The sequence below is a fragment of the Gouania willdenowi genome, chromosome 15, assembly GCF_900634775.1.
Source record: "Gouania willdenowi chromosome 15, fGouWil2.1, whole genome shotgun sequence".
NCBI lineage: Eukaryota > Metazoa > Chordata > Actinopteri > Blenniiformes > Gobiesocidae > Gouania > Gouania willdenowi.
The window spans coordinates 1,330,277-1,343,394 of record NC_041058.1 but is presented as its reverse complement, the minus strand read 5'-3'; the positions used below and the strand labels follow the sequence as shown (position 1 = coordinate 1,343,394).

General features: G+C 39.2%; 2 protein-coding genes across 2 annotated transcripts in view; one reads left to right on the top strand and one right to left on the bottom strand.

Moving 5' to 3' along the window:
* The window catches only part of arfgef3 (ARFGEF family member 3), a 34,488-nt gene extending 30,049 nt beyond the window's left edge, over window positions 1–4,439 (bottom strand). The window contains 3 exon segments of the mRNA XM_028468229.1: window positions 712–763; window positions 1,424–1,734; window positions 4,314–4,439. Coding sequence (XP_028324030.1) covers window positions 712–763; window positions 1,424–1,550 — 179 coding nt within the window. The 5' untranslated portion in view covers window positions 1,551–1,734; window positions 4,314–4,439.
* On the top strand, window positions 3,864–8,909 carry LOC114476578 (5-hydroxytryptamine receptor 7-like). The gene is made up of 2 exons (XM_028468230.1): window positions 3,864–4,498; window positions 6,870–8,909. The coding sequence occupies exons 1-2, from the start codon at window positions 3,978–3,980 to the stop codon at window positions 7,747–7,749; spliced, it is 1,401 nt and encodes a 466-aa protein (XP_028324031.1). The 5' UTR covers window positions 3,864–3,977; the 3' UTR covers window positions 7,750–8,909.
* Window positions 8,910–13,118: the final 4,209 nt, after the last annotated feature.

Sequence of the window (13,118 nt, the reverse complement as noted above, 5' to 3'; positions counted from 1 at the left end):
TGTAAATATGACGTAAAAACAAATCAACAATCAGTCATGGTTCTGTTGTTGTTCAAAAAGTAGAAATAATACATCATGTTTACGTACATTCACACAAGAAATACATCGAAGAGAAATACTTCATAAAATAAGTAACTTTTCAAATAAAGAATAAAGCATTAAACTAAAAAAGTTCATAGATTGAACCAGTTTGGAGGTCACATGACTCTCACTTCCTGTCATTGTTTGTTCTGAGCTGAGTCACAATCACTCACTGATCGTAGAGTCTCTCATCAGTTTTTATAAATATGATCTAAAACCTTCTAAATCTTCTTATTAGTAGATCTGTGTCTGACTAAACACATTCATTTATTAACTTTTAAAAATAGGACTCTACTTTACAGTGTTAGAGCTTGTTTTCCTCCATCTTTAAATGACGTGATTGATGATGTCACATGGCTTTTTACATCATTTCGCAGCTTTTTCAGTCACATTAACAACTTGTGCTGTTTTTGGTTGATTTAAAAAAAAAAACAGGAAAAGTTAAAGATGTGGATGTAAACCTCTTGTTTACAGGAAGTGGATTAAAACAGTTCTGACTCTGAGGTTTGGTAGTAGACAATGAAGCAGAGAAGAAGAGCTCTCCTAAGGGACTTTTACTCTCCCTTAAACAGTGTGCTGACATGCTCTGGTGGCTGAAGTTAGCGAGTAAATCACAGATTGTTGACTTACCGAAGCTGTGAAGGAGAAATGTTTGCTGATCCTTTTTGTGCCTCCAACGTTTCTAAAGTTTATATAAAAACCAGAGACAGTTTGTTAGAAAACGTTTCATTTATCATCAAACACTGGTTTTTCTTTGTGTTTGGTTTAAAATGCTGCTGATTCATTTTAAAACTGAATCTTAGTTTTCTACAAGTACATCTTTGAAAAAAGTATGTTCTTTTATGGAGAGGTTTTTATTCATTTATACAGTTAAAAATGACAATTAATTTACACAAAATGACAGAAAAACACATTTATTATCTAAGACATGATGAGCAAGAGTCCATTCTAACTTAATAAATCTATATTTCTCTAACTCTTTGATAAATTCAAGAACTGAAACTTGTAGAAAGATAAATTAATATAGATTTGGTGGTAAATGAGTTGTTTTTACACCGTGAAATTTTGACCCAAATTACTTCAATTTAAATGTATTCATTCAAAATGTGACAGAATAATTTAGTATTAATTATCATAAATATGTGTATTTTTATTGGATTTAAACATAATTATATTATGTTTTATGCTAATAAAACAATTACTAAATGACATTTTTATTAATATGTTAGTAAATATAAATACAGTCTGTGGTGACTCAGATTAATGATGGTGATTTAGATCGTCGTCGTGTGTATCGTGAGTGTATCGTCTAATGCCTCCCCTCCCCGTGCACTCCACTCACCACAGGCCGACACGCACGCATCGCGCACGGCCTTGTGTTTGTGTCCTTGTGCTTCTTTGTGGATCTTCTTCAGGATCTGCTCCATGGCTCCGTGTGGGGGGGTCAGAGACACCATCATCATCATCATCACCCCTCCATCTTCATCCTCCTCAGGCCGACCAGCACAGCCTCTCTGACGGTCACTGATCGGATCAATCCACGGTCCATCACAACCTGATCGGATTCATTTAGAGTCCATTCAAAGGAGAACATGCACGCATTAAGGCTTTACTCTCCAACCTGGCAACCCGATGTTTACGTTGTTTCCGCCTCTGAGAGAGAGAGAGAGAGAGAGAGAGAGAGAGAGAGAGAGAGAGAGAGAGAGAGAGAGAGAGAGAGAGAGAGAGAGAGAGAGAGAGAGAGAGAGGTGGAGGATCAACAGCTACACCCTCAGGTTGGATGTTAGATGGACGAACACACACATATTTAATATTATTTATTAATTCAACTATAAAGTGACTCAAACATCAGGATTAAATCAAATCACTAATTGTCTCTTTTGCATGTTTTACATTCTTATCCTCACTGTAATAAAATCTCACGCATTAATCTAATAAACGATCACTTTCAGACAACAATGGTCTTAATATTATTATTAATAAATAACTCAAATATAATAATAGATAATAATGCTCTCACAGATATTTTATTATTGTTCCATAACTTCCAGCTGCTGCAGTAGCAACATTTGACCGCTGGATGGCAGCACTAACAAAGGCTCTGGATGGTCAAATATAATTCATAATAATGTGAAACCGCAACATTAGGGATTTTATGACTAATTGGAGCCACATTTTATCTATTGTTCCAATTCACAGAAATTACATCACATTAGTCATAAACACGCATTAAATCTTTTGAACAAAATAAAACTCAACAAAATGTTTGCAAAACATTTGAATAATGATCATATTTTTTCTAATGTATCAGTTTATTCTGATTCAGTTTATATATTTATTGAATTATCTGGTAATTTAACCATTCAGTCTCTATTTAATAATCAATACAATCTTCTAAAATACAAAAAGATCAAACATTAGAACATATATCAGGAAAACATATAATCCAAATGTTACTCTTTACATCAGAAATAAGGCAAAGAAATTATTCTACACTTCTTTTATTTTTTACAGAAATGTGATTTAGTGAATAAATAAATATGACTAGTTGTAATATCTGCAGTGATCCTTTCTCACTAAATGTGTTTTCAGTTTAATTTAAGCCTTTTTTAGTCCGATGTTTGTCTTATTTGTCTGTATTTTGTATTTTTTGCTTATAAATTTCGTCTGTTTTTGGTCTTTGTAAATTTTGGGGTTTTTAATGTTTATTTTGTCAGTTTTAAATTTGATTTGAGTTATTTTATTCAGTCAGTTATTGATCCTTTTTGTGAGTTTTTCTCTAATCCGATTCTAATCTGTTTTTAGGTACTTTTAATCTTTTTCGTCTATTTTTTTTAAAGTCTGTATTTTGTCCTTTTTGTTTAAATTGAGTCAATTTTTAGTCTGTTTTCAGTATGATCTCATTCTCGTTTAGTTCATTTTTAGTCGTGTTTTGTTTAGATTTTGTCTGTTTTTGGTCTTTGTTGTGAAGGTTTTGATTTTTAACACATTTTTTTCTTTCATAAATTTGATTTTAGACATTTTATTTAGTGTCTGCTTGGATTCAGTCGATTTTGGTCCTTTTTCTTCCGGATTCTAATCTTTCTGTTTTTAGGTACTTTTAATCTTTTTCATCCTTGATGTCAGTGTTTCAGTCTGTAAATCTGATTTCATATTTGTCTGCATGTATTTGGTATTTTTGTTTAAATGAAGTCGGTTTTGGGGCTGGATCCATTTCTATATGTTTTTGGTCATTTTTTTGTTCTTGTTTATCTGCTCTTTATGTTTTCAGTGTGATTTCGGTTCTTTCAGTGGTTCCTGAGTTCTTCACACTGGATAAAAGTGACATCTGTGGTTGTAAAGTCCAAATGGAACTAAAATAAAAGTTATATATTTGGAAATCACAAGATATACACACACGTTTATATTTGTATCATATGGACAGTAACAATCATTTACTTCAGAACTTGTATTTTAAAGTCACTTCCGGTATTTTAAAGTATTTTAGTAAAAAACAATAATTTACAGGATCTGCTTTTCAAATTTCAAATTGGTTTATTGCAGTGCTTTGATGAGTCATGTTGTTTTTATAATCTTTATTTTGAAAATAATTTCCCGCGGGCCAAGGCTTTGGGGGCCGGATTTGGACCGCGGGTCTTGGTTTTGACACCAACTGAGGCAAGTCCTTAAAAAACTGTTTTATTAACTGTTAAAAGCTTCATAAATCCAGGAAACCAAAGTGTTTTTTAGGTCAGATGCGCGGGGACGGATCCACGCGTGCGTAATGACGCGCGGCTCTAAAAAAGTGGATCGAAGGCGACGCGTTTTTACGCACGGAGCGTGTGCGCGCAGAGCCAGTCACACCGGGGTTGGAGTCCCGCTCCATGGACGGATAAAGAGGCACCGGCGGCTACAGGATGGTCGTCGCGGGAGCCACGAACGGGACTGTGGAGACGCGCGGCTCTCTGGTGATGGAGGCGCGCACTGGGGGCGCAGAGCTGCTGTCGGAGCTGCTCACACCGCGGCTGCTGAAGCTCGCGGAGGCTGCGGTGGTGTCGAGTGTCCGCCCGGAGCTGATGGAGAGCAACGGGAACGGGACGCGCTGCGGGGAGCACATCCTGAGCTACGGCCGCGCGGAGAAGGTTCTGATCGGGGGCGCGCTCGCCGTGCTCACCCTGTCCACTATCTGCGGGAACATGCTGGTGGTGATCTCCGTGTGCGTGGTGAAGAAGCTCCGGCAGCCCTCCAACTACCTGATCGTGTCCCTGGCCGTGGCCGACCTGTCCGTGGCCCTCGCGGTGATGCCGTTCGTCAGCGTCACGGACCTGATCGGTGGTCGGTGGCTCTTCGGTCACTTCTTCTGCAACGTCTTCATCGCCATGGACGTGATGTGCTGCACCGCGTCCATCATGACGCTGTGCGTCATCAGCATCGACAGGTGAGTTCACCTGGAACCAGAGCTGTGCATTAATCTGACCATACGATACGATTCATGTTTGAATGTCACGATACAATATGTATATCGATACTAAACAATACGATACACATATTACATCGCAATATCAATAATAACACATTTCACCTTTACAAGTACAAAATGGTATGAAATCAAAGGAAAGTTTTTCATTGTTTCCGGGGGGGGGGGGCGGGGCGGGGGCATCAACAAATAAAACAATGTATAACCGTCTGAAGATTCACGCCAACCACAATGTGTGTAACATATACGATATTGCAAATATTATTAGTAACATAATTGATCATGTTAACTCCAAAATTTGCTTCGACATGTCGTTTAATGTAAATTGATGATAATCATTTTTGCTGCAGTACCATAACATACATGAACTGCTGGGGGCAGTGTTGTATCACCATTTACATTGAGAACACCAATTACGCAACAGAAGTAGAATCAACCTAAAACGTATATAACACACCAGAGGTCCAACTAACGTCAATATTTAATATGTTAGAATCACAGCAGCAGAAAACTGTTCCATATATACTTTTTCAATAAATTTGGGGAAACTATAATGAATTATTTTGCCCCTCTCACAAGCTCCGTGTATGTATGAAGTAAATGGTAACTAACTGTAATTCAAGTATGAATATTTTTAAAAAAAATTAAAAAAGTGGAAAGTTTACCAAAGTGTCAAACTACAATTTTCAATTTTTTTTTTTTTTACTTTTGCTTCTACAACAGTTTCACATTCTGTTAAGTTCTTGAATTCTTAAACAACTAACCACATACATCTATAAACGTGTCCAGCATGTTTTATGAAAATAAAGTGCAGCTAAAAAGGAAGGTTCTCAACCTTTTCAGCCACGCCCGCCAAAATAAAGGTGAAATAAATGATTTGATGAGCTGCAGCAGTGTGTGTGTGTGTATGTGCGTGTGTGTGTCTGAAATTTCCTCTCGTCAATTCCTCAAACATGACTTTTTGAGTCAAATCGTTGACTTCTGTGGGAGACAAACACAAACTGAGTGAAGATAAACATGGATAAATCAAAGTGTTCATAAACAGAATCTGTGAAAATAAAACAAATTTATGTTTATTTATAAATCAGTTTATTGTGGAATTTTAATGAGAACATCTGATCTGTGATGAAGCTTCATGTGTGTCTTCTTCATCTTCATCCTAAGTATCTTCATCTCTCTCATTATGTAATCATCACCACCAATATCACCCTCTTCTCTTCATCATCTTCATCTTTTACATTACGCACAAGATTGAACCTGAAACCTTCTCATGTCTTTCTAACCCTGTGTGTGTGTGTGTGTGTGTGTGTGTGTGTAATGATGCGTACACTCGTCCTCAGAGAGCAGCACTGACCACATCTGGCCTTCAGCGTAAACTTGATTTTAACCCTTTCATGTACTGCAGTGGACAGATGCTACATGCTAAGCTAATCACATGTGATACTGGTCGCTACAAGCTAAGGCTAAGCTAACCAAACATGTTGTCCAGTCGCTACTTGCTTATCTAATCAAACATGTGGACTAGCGGCTACATGCTATGTTAATCAAACATGTGTGACTAGTTGCGTGCTAAGCTTACCAAGGAAGTGTGATTAGTCGCTACGTCCAAGGTAATCACATATATAAGACTGGCTGTTACATGCTAAGCTAACCAAACTTATGGGGCTAGTCGCTACATGTTACGCTAATCAAACATATGGGACTGGTTGCTATGTTCTCTGCTAATCAAACGCAGGACTGGTCGCTACGTACTAAGCTAATCAAACATGTGGGACTGATTGCTACGTACTAAGCCAATCAAACATGGGACTGGTCACTACGTGCTAAGCTAATCAAACATGTGGGACTGGTCACTACATGCTAAGCTAATCAAACATGTGGGACTGGTCACTACATGCTAAGCTAATCAAACATGTGGGACTGATTGCTACGTGCTAAGCTAATCAAACGTGGGACTGGTCACTATGTGCTAAGCTAATCAAACATGGGACTGGTCACTACGCGCTAAGCTAATCAAACATGTGGGACTAGTCGATACTTGCTAAGCTAATCAAACGTGTTTCTAGTCGTTACATGCTAAGCTAATCAAACATGTGGCCTATTTGCTACATGCTAAGCTAATCAAACATGTGACTGGGCTCTGGTTTGGATCCTTTTCAGTCTAGAGGAAGAAGCTCCTCCCTCTCTCAAAAAGATGCACCACATGTTTGGAAGAAATATGAAACATCCGCAGCACAGAAAGACGTGGATGAGGCGTTAAATGGCTGCATGTTAATGTGTATTCACTAGTGGGAGGAGCCAACTAAAGCAGGTGCTGTCTGTGTGTCTGCAGGTATCTGGGGATCACGAAGCCTTTGACTTACCCGGTGCGACAAAATGGCTGCTGCATGGCTAAAATGATCGTGTCGGTGTGGCTGCTGTCCGCCTCCATCACGCTGCCGCCACTCTTTGGCTGGGCGCAAAATGTCAATGACGGCCGGGTGTGTCTAATCAGCCAGGACTTCGGTTACACTGTCTACTCCACAGCGGTGGCCTTCTATATCCCCATGTCCGTCATGCTCATCATGTATTACCGCATCTACCGCGCCGCCAAGCTCAGCGCCGCCAAGCATACTATTACTGGGTTCCCCCGGGCTGGCGAGTGCCGAGGCGGGAAGGATTTCCTTTCACCGCCGCTGCCGCTGGTGGTGGTGGACTCCGGGGAAAGCACCAGCGTGAGGGCGACAGACACCGAGGAGGAGGAGGAGAGCCTTGACTGCGTTTCGGCGGCACTGAAGCTGCAGCGCGAGGTGGAGGAGGAGTGTGGCTCGCGCGTGTCCCGCCTCCTCAAGGCCAGCGAGCACCACCAACGGCGCCGGCAGAAGAAGAACCAGTCCATCTTCAAACGGGAGCAGAAGGCGGCGGCCACTCTGGGCATCGTGGTGGGTGCCTTCACCTTTTGCTGGCTGCCCTTCTTCCTGGTGTCCACAGCGCGGCCGTTTGTCTGCGGCGTGGAGTGCAGCTGCGTGCCACTGTGGCTGGAGAGGACGCTGCTGTGGCTGGGCTATGCCAACTCGCTCATCAACCCCTTCATCTACGCCTTTTTTAACCGCGACCTGAGGACCACCTACAGCAACCTGCTGCGCTGCCGCTACCGGAACATCAACCGCAAGCTGTCGGCGGCCGGCATGCACGAGGCCTTGAAGCTGGCGGAGAAACCCAGCGACATGTAGAGAAGCCGCTCCGCTCTGGAATATCATCAAAAGACCAAAACACCGTTCGGAACTTCAGCAAAAATCTTTTTGTCTTCTTTGAGGTTTTAAACATCAAAAGAAACATCAAAGCGATCAAGAGGCACCTCTGACAAAGTTGTTTTCTTGAGGAACAGTTGTTTGAATAAATAAAACCATATATATTATTATTCAAAAAGAAGCTTGCTGGTATTACACGAAAGTCAAGAAACTATCAAAGAGATCAGTTGATGCCTCTGACAAAGACTGACAGTTGACAGTCGAAACATGTCGGGAGATCAAAGCAAACTTCCTGAAAAAAGTTGTCTGAATAAATGAAACCAAATGAACTTGCTGGAATTAGTGTTTGAAGTCAGTCAGCCCTTACTTTTCTCAGTATTTAACTAAAAAAAGACGATAAAATAGATCTAGTCACGGATTGAACATGAAAGAAAGGTGGATTCCTGACATTGGTGTCTAGAAAAAAAAAGGTTCTCAACCTATTTAGTGCTCTGATTAGCATTAGCATCGGCATCACTTACTCTCTGTATTCACACACTCACGTAAACTGTTTACTGACTCCTATTAAAAAAAAGAAAAAGTAATTGAACAAATAACCATCTTCATATTACTTTAGGATTTTCGTACAAACAACGACTTCCACTTCATCACTTTGTTTGCTTTAGATTCTCGTGGCGAAATGTGGAGAATAATCGTATGATTATGAGTTGTTGGATGAACAATGTTTGCATGGTGGGACTCACAGTTCTGGACTAAGAACTCTGCTGTTTATTCCCAGGATAAAACATCACTAAGGTTTACCTTCACCACTGAGGACTGGGACGTAACGTTTTCTGTTGTAAATAAAGTGTTCGTATGTTTTTAAAAGGAATATTAGTTCGTTTGATACAGAGCCAAAAACCTTTTTCTGTCTTTAAGAGCAGAGGTTCTCAACCTTGGCATCAGGACCACATTTTTGGTTGCGAGACACTGCAAGGGGGTCGCCAGAGGCTACAAGAAACCTAAAAATTTTCATTTAACAGTTTGAGCCCATTTTGGCTTTTGTTTTTTTCTTTAACTTCACCAAAATTTCCGTATTTTCATCACTTTTTCTTGCCATATTTTTGTTCCTTTTAATGTATTTTTGCTACATTTCTCCCATTTCTGACACTTCTACATCACATTTCAATCTCTTTTCTGCACATTTTTTTCCATTTTTAAGACACGTTCAGCACTTATAAACGCTTTCTACCACTTTTACACCTAATGTCACATATGATGATCCATTATTGTCACTTTTAACCTCTTTTCATCATATTTCATTATTATTTTAGCCAATTTAACCACATTCACCATTAGTCATGCCCATTATTTGCCAGTTTAAACTAACTGTTCCAATATTGTCACTTTGAACCATTTTATTAGTGATTAAAACCATGATTTCCATCTTTAAGATGACTATAATAATAATAATAAACGTTCCTGGATAACAGTGGATATTATTCAGATGAATAAATAAATGTGGTTATCACAGATTCATAGAACAATGGACCATCATTTTACTGACTTTATGGATGGACCCCAAAAATCTCTCCTTTATTCCCCCAGAAAAGGAGAAAAGGTTGAGAACCACTGCTTTTGGATGTTCAACACGTCTTTGGATCGAAGGGAAATATTTACGTCTCTTTTATGTCTCTGTGCTGTTTACTGAGCTGACTGTTAGCATTAGCGCCTCCATAATCCTCATCATTAGCATTAGCATTAGCCTGGATTCCCAGGAGTGAAACCATTAGACTGAGCCATTAAAGCAACGTCTGATCTGTGAGCTGTTGTTCTATAGACAGGAAACACAGATCAGCTTACTGTAATACTGCTGCTGCAGTGCATTCTGGGTAATGTTAGCTGGGAGCATTTGACCCATTTTTGTGCAACCAGGTGGTTTCCCTCCGTGTGTGTGTGAAGACGTCTTTACTGTGAGCGAGAAATTCTGTTTAAACATATTTTAACTCGTTGAAAATGAAAAGTGCCACATTTTTCAAACATGGTGCAGACTCTTCATTTTTTTTATCATTTACTCCAAAAATGCAAAGAACAAGTTAAAAAAAAAAATCTACATGATGTTTTTATTCATTTTTATTTTGCTTATTATTATAATTATTTATTTATTTATTTTTATTATGATGGAGATGATCAGCTGTTTGGTGCCAAAGGCTCAGACTAGTTTAAATGTTTATTTTGTACAGTTTTCTGATTCTCATGAAGTGAAATGTCATCATTAAACACTCTGAAACATTATTTCTGTGTTTTTGTTTAGTAGTCACACGCAATAACTAAAAAAACCACATCATACACAACAACGATACACAAATGACATCATAATGATGCAAAATGACAAGTAAATAGATCTAGAATAACAAAATGTGAGCAAAAACACTCAAAAGAACAAAAAAGGTCACATAATGACTCTGAAATGACACAAATACATGAGTCGTTATGAGTCCTGGAGGCTTTGCTGACACGTTACACAGTAAATCAGTGGACCATCCAACATCAACTGCTTCTATTTATTCAGTGAAAAGTGTGAGTGGAACAAAGTGTGAAGTGCTGCCAGAGGACGAACAAACAGTGAAGGATGGAGGGGTGAGAGAACGAGTGCAGAGCAGCACAGCAGGAGGAGGAAGAGGAAGTGATGAAGAAGAGGGTGAAGAAAGGAGAGCTGCAGCTGTCACATACACTCGACTCTCACAGCCTTTCACTGTTAGTGATGTGATAACATAACAAGTCAAAAACTCAATGATGATGAGTCAGCATTATTAATAATTATCAGGAAGTATTTAAAGCACAAAATAACTCATTTAATCTGAGTCATAGAACAGTCATGTGGAGACAGGACCATCTATAAGGGGGAATAAAGGAGAGATTTTTGGGGTCCATCCATAAAGTCAGTAAAATGATGGTCCATTGTTCTATGAATCTGTGATAACCACATTTATTTATTCATCTGAATAATATCCACTGTTATCCAGGAACGTTTATTATTATTATTATAGTCATCTTAAAGATGGAAATCCTGGTTTTAATCACTAATAAAATGATTCAAAGTGACCAAAAATGATGGAAAAGTTGGTGAAATGGGATTTTAAAAACCACAGAAATTGGTTAAATGTTGCAAATTGTAGACAATGGAATTTAAAAATATAGGAAACATGAGATTAAACGACCAAAATATGGGCATTAAAATAATGAATGTGGTTAAATTTGCAAAAATAATTATGAAATCTGGTGAAAAGAGGTTAAAAATGACAATAATGGGTCAACATATGTGACATTAGGTGTAAAAGTGGTGAAAAGGGTTTATAAGTGCTGAACATGTCTGGAAAGTAGAAAAAAATAAAAGTATCAGAAATGGCAGTAATATAATAAAAATACATTAAAAGGAGCAAAAATAAGGCAAGAAAAAGTGATGAAAATATGTTAAAATATGGTGAGTTTGGTGTAGTTGCAGAAAAAAGGTAAAAATAAGCAAAAATGGGCACAAATTGTTAAAAAAAAAAAATTCTTAGTTTCTTAAAGGCATCTGGTGACCCCCTCCCAGTCTTCCTCATTATTTGTGTATTTTTGTGTTTTTGTTGCCCTTGTGTGTATTTTTGTAGCTGTTTACTCATGTTCACGTCTGATGTGGATTAAAGATACATCTGTTTTTTTCTGCTGGGTTTTTAATTCTTTCCCTTTCCAGAATCTTCTTCCCTTCAAACTGTTCCCGTCTCCGTCTATAATCCATGTGTCTGATGTTTTAATCCTAAACTGCTGTCATTCTGTGTTGAATAAGATCAGTGATCATTGTTCTCTTACCTCAGCCTCTCACAGGAGGAGGAAAGTGTGGTTTGTCTTTCTCTGTATTTCTCCTGCTTCTTGAACATGACGTGATGTCAGACGCTGCTCTGAAGTTTTCCTGTTCCCACGATTAGAAATAAAAAGAAATGTGTTTAATAATCATAGTGAAAGAATGAAACACAAATAAAGTGACTGTGAAGGAAACCGTGCTTAGCTAGCACTGCTATGTGCTAAGCTACCATGGGCACAAATGGCTACGTGCTAAGCTAGAAAACATGTGGACAGATGGCTACGTGCTAAGCTAGCAAGCATGTGGACAGATGGCTACGTGCTAAGCTAACAAGCATGTGGACAAATGGCTACGTGCTAAGCTAACAAGCATGTGGACAAATGGCTACGTGCTAAGCTAGCAAGCATGTGGACAGATGGCTACGTGCTAAGCTAACAAGCATGTGGACAGATGGCTATGTGCTAAGCTAACAAGCATGTGGACAGATGGCTACGTGCTAAGCTAACAAGCAGGTGGACAGATGGCTACGTGCTAAGCTACCAAGCATGTGCACAAATGGCTACGTGCTAAGTTAACAAACATGTGGACAGATGGCTACGTGCTAAGCTAACAAGCATGTGGACAAATGGCTATGTGCTAAGCTAGCAAGCATGTGGACAGATGGCTACGTGCTAAGCTAACAAGCATGTGGACAGATGGCTACGTGCTAAGCTAACAAGCATGTGGACAGATGACCATGTGCTAAGCTAACAAGCATGTGGACAGGTGGCTACGTGCTAAGCTAACAAACATGTGGAAAGGTGGCTACGTGCTAAGCTAACAAATATGTGGACAGGCGGCTACAAAACAGACATTTGGTTTATTTATAGGTTGTTGTTTATCTTTTAGGAAACATGATTAAATAGATTAAATAAGTGTGTGTATGATTATGTGTGTGTGTGTGTGTCAGATGAGTAACACACACAGGGTGTGTGAAGGAGAAGTTAGTGAGTGATATTTTTGTAGAATCACTTCACAGAAACACACAAAAAGCTGAGAGGAGGCGATGATGATGATGATGATGAAAATTGGGCCTCGTTTGGCTGCAGCACAGTTCCCTCTGTGAGTGTGAGTGTGTGTGGATAAAAGTTCTGACACACACACACACACTCTCTCCTGTGATTCCATTCCTCCTGTTTTGCCTCTTAAATGCACTCGTCCTCCTAAAAATGGAGCAGCAGAGTGAAAAGAAGAGTCAGTGTTGTTCAGAAACGCACAAAATACACACTTTCCTCCTCAGCGTTGGGCACACACACACACACACACACACACACACACACACAGAGCAGCAGATATATGAGGAGGAAACACACTTACATCCCATTTTCTGATAGAATATTTTGCTAAATATTCAGTGTGAGTGAAGAGAGGAGGCGTGTGTGACCTACATACACAGACTGGACACACACACACACACACACACTTTCTGACTGTAGTTAAATACACAAATTAAAGCAGAAACAGGTCTGACACTGAAGGAGTAACTATA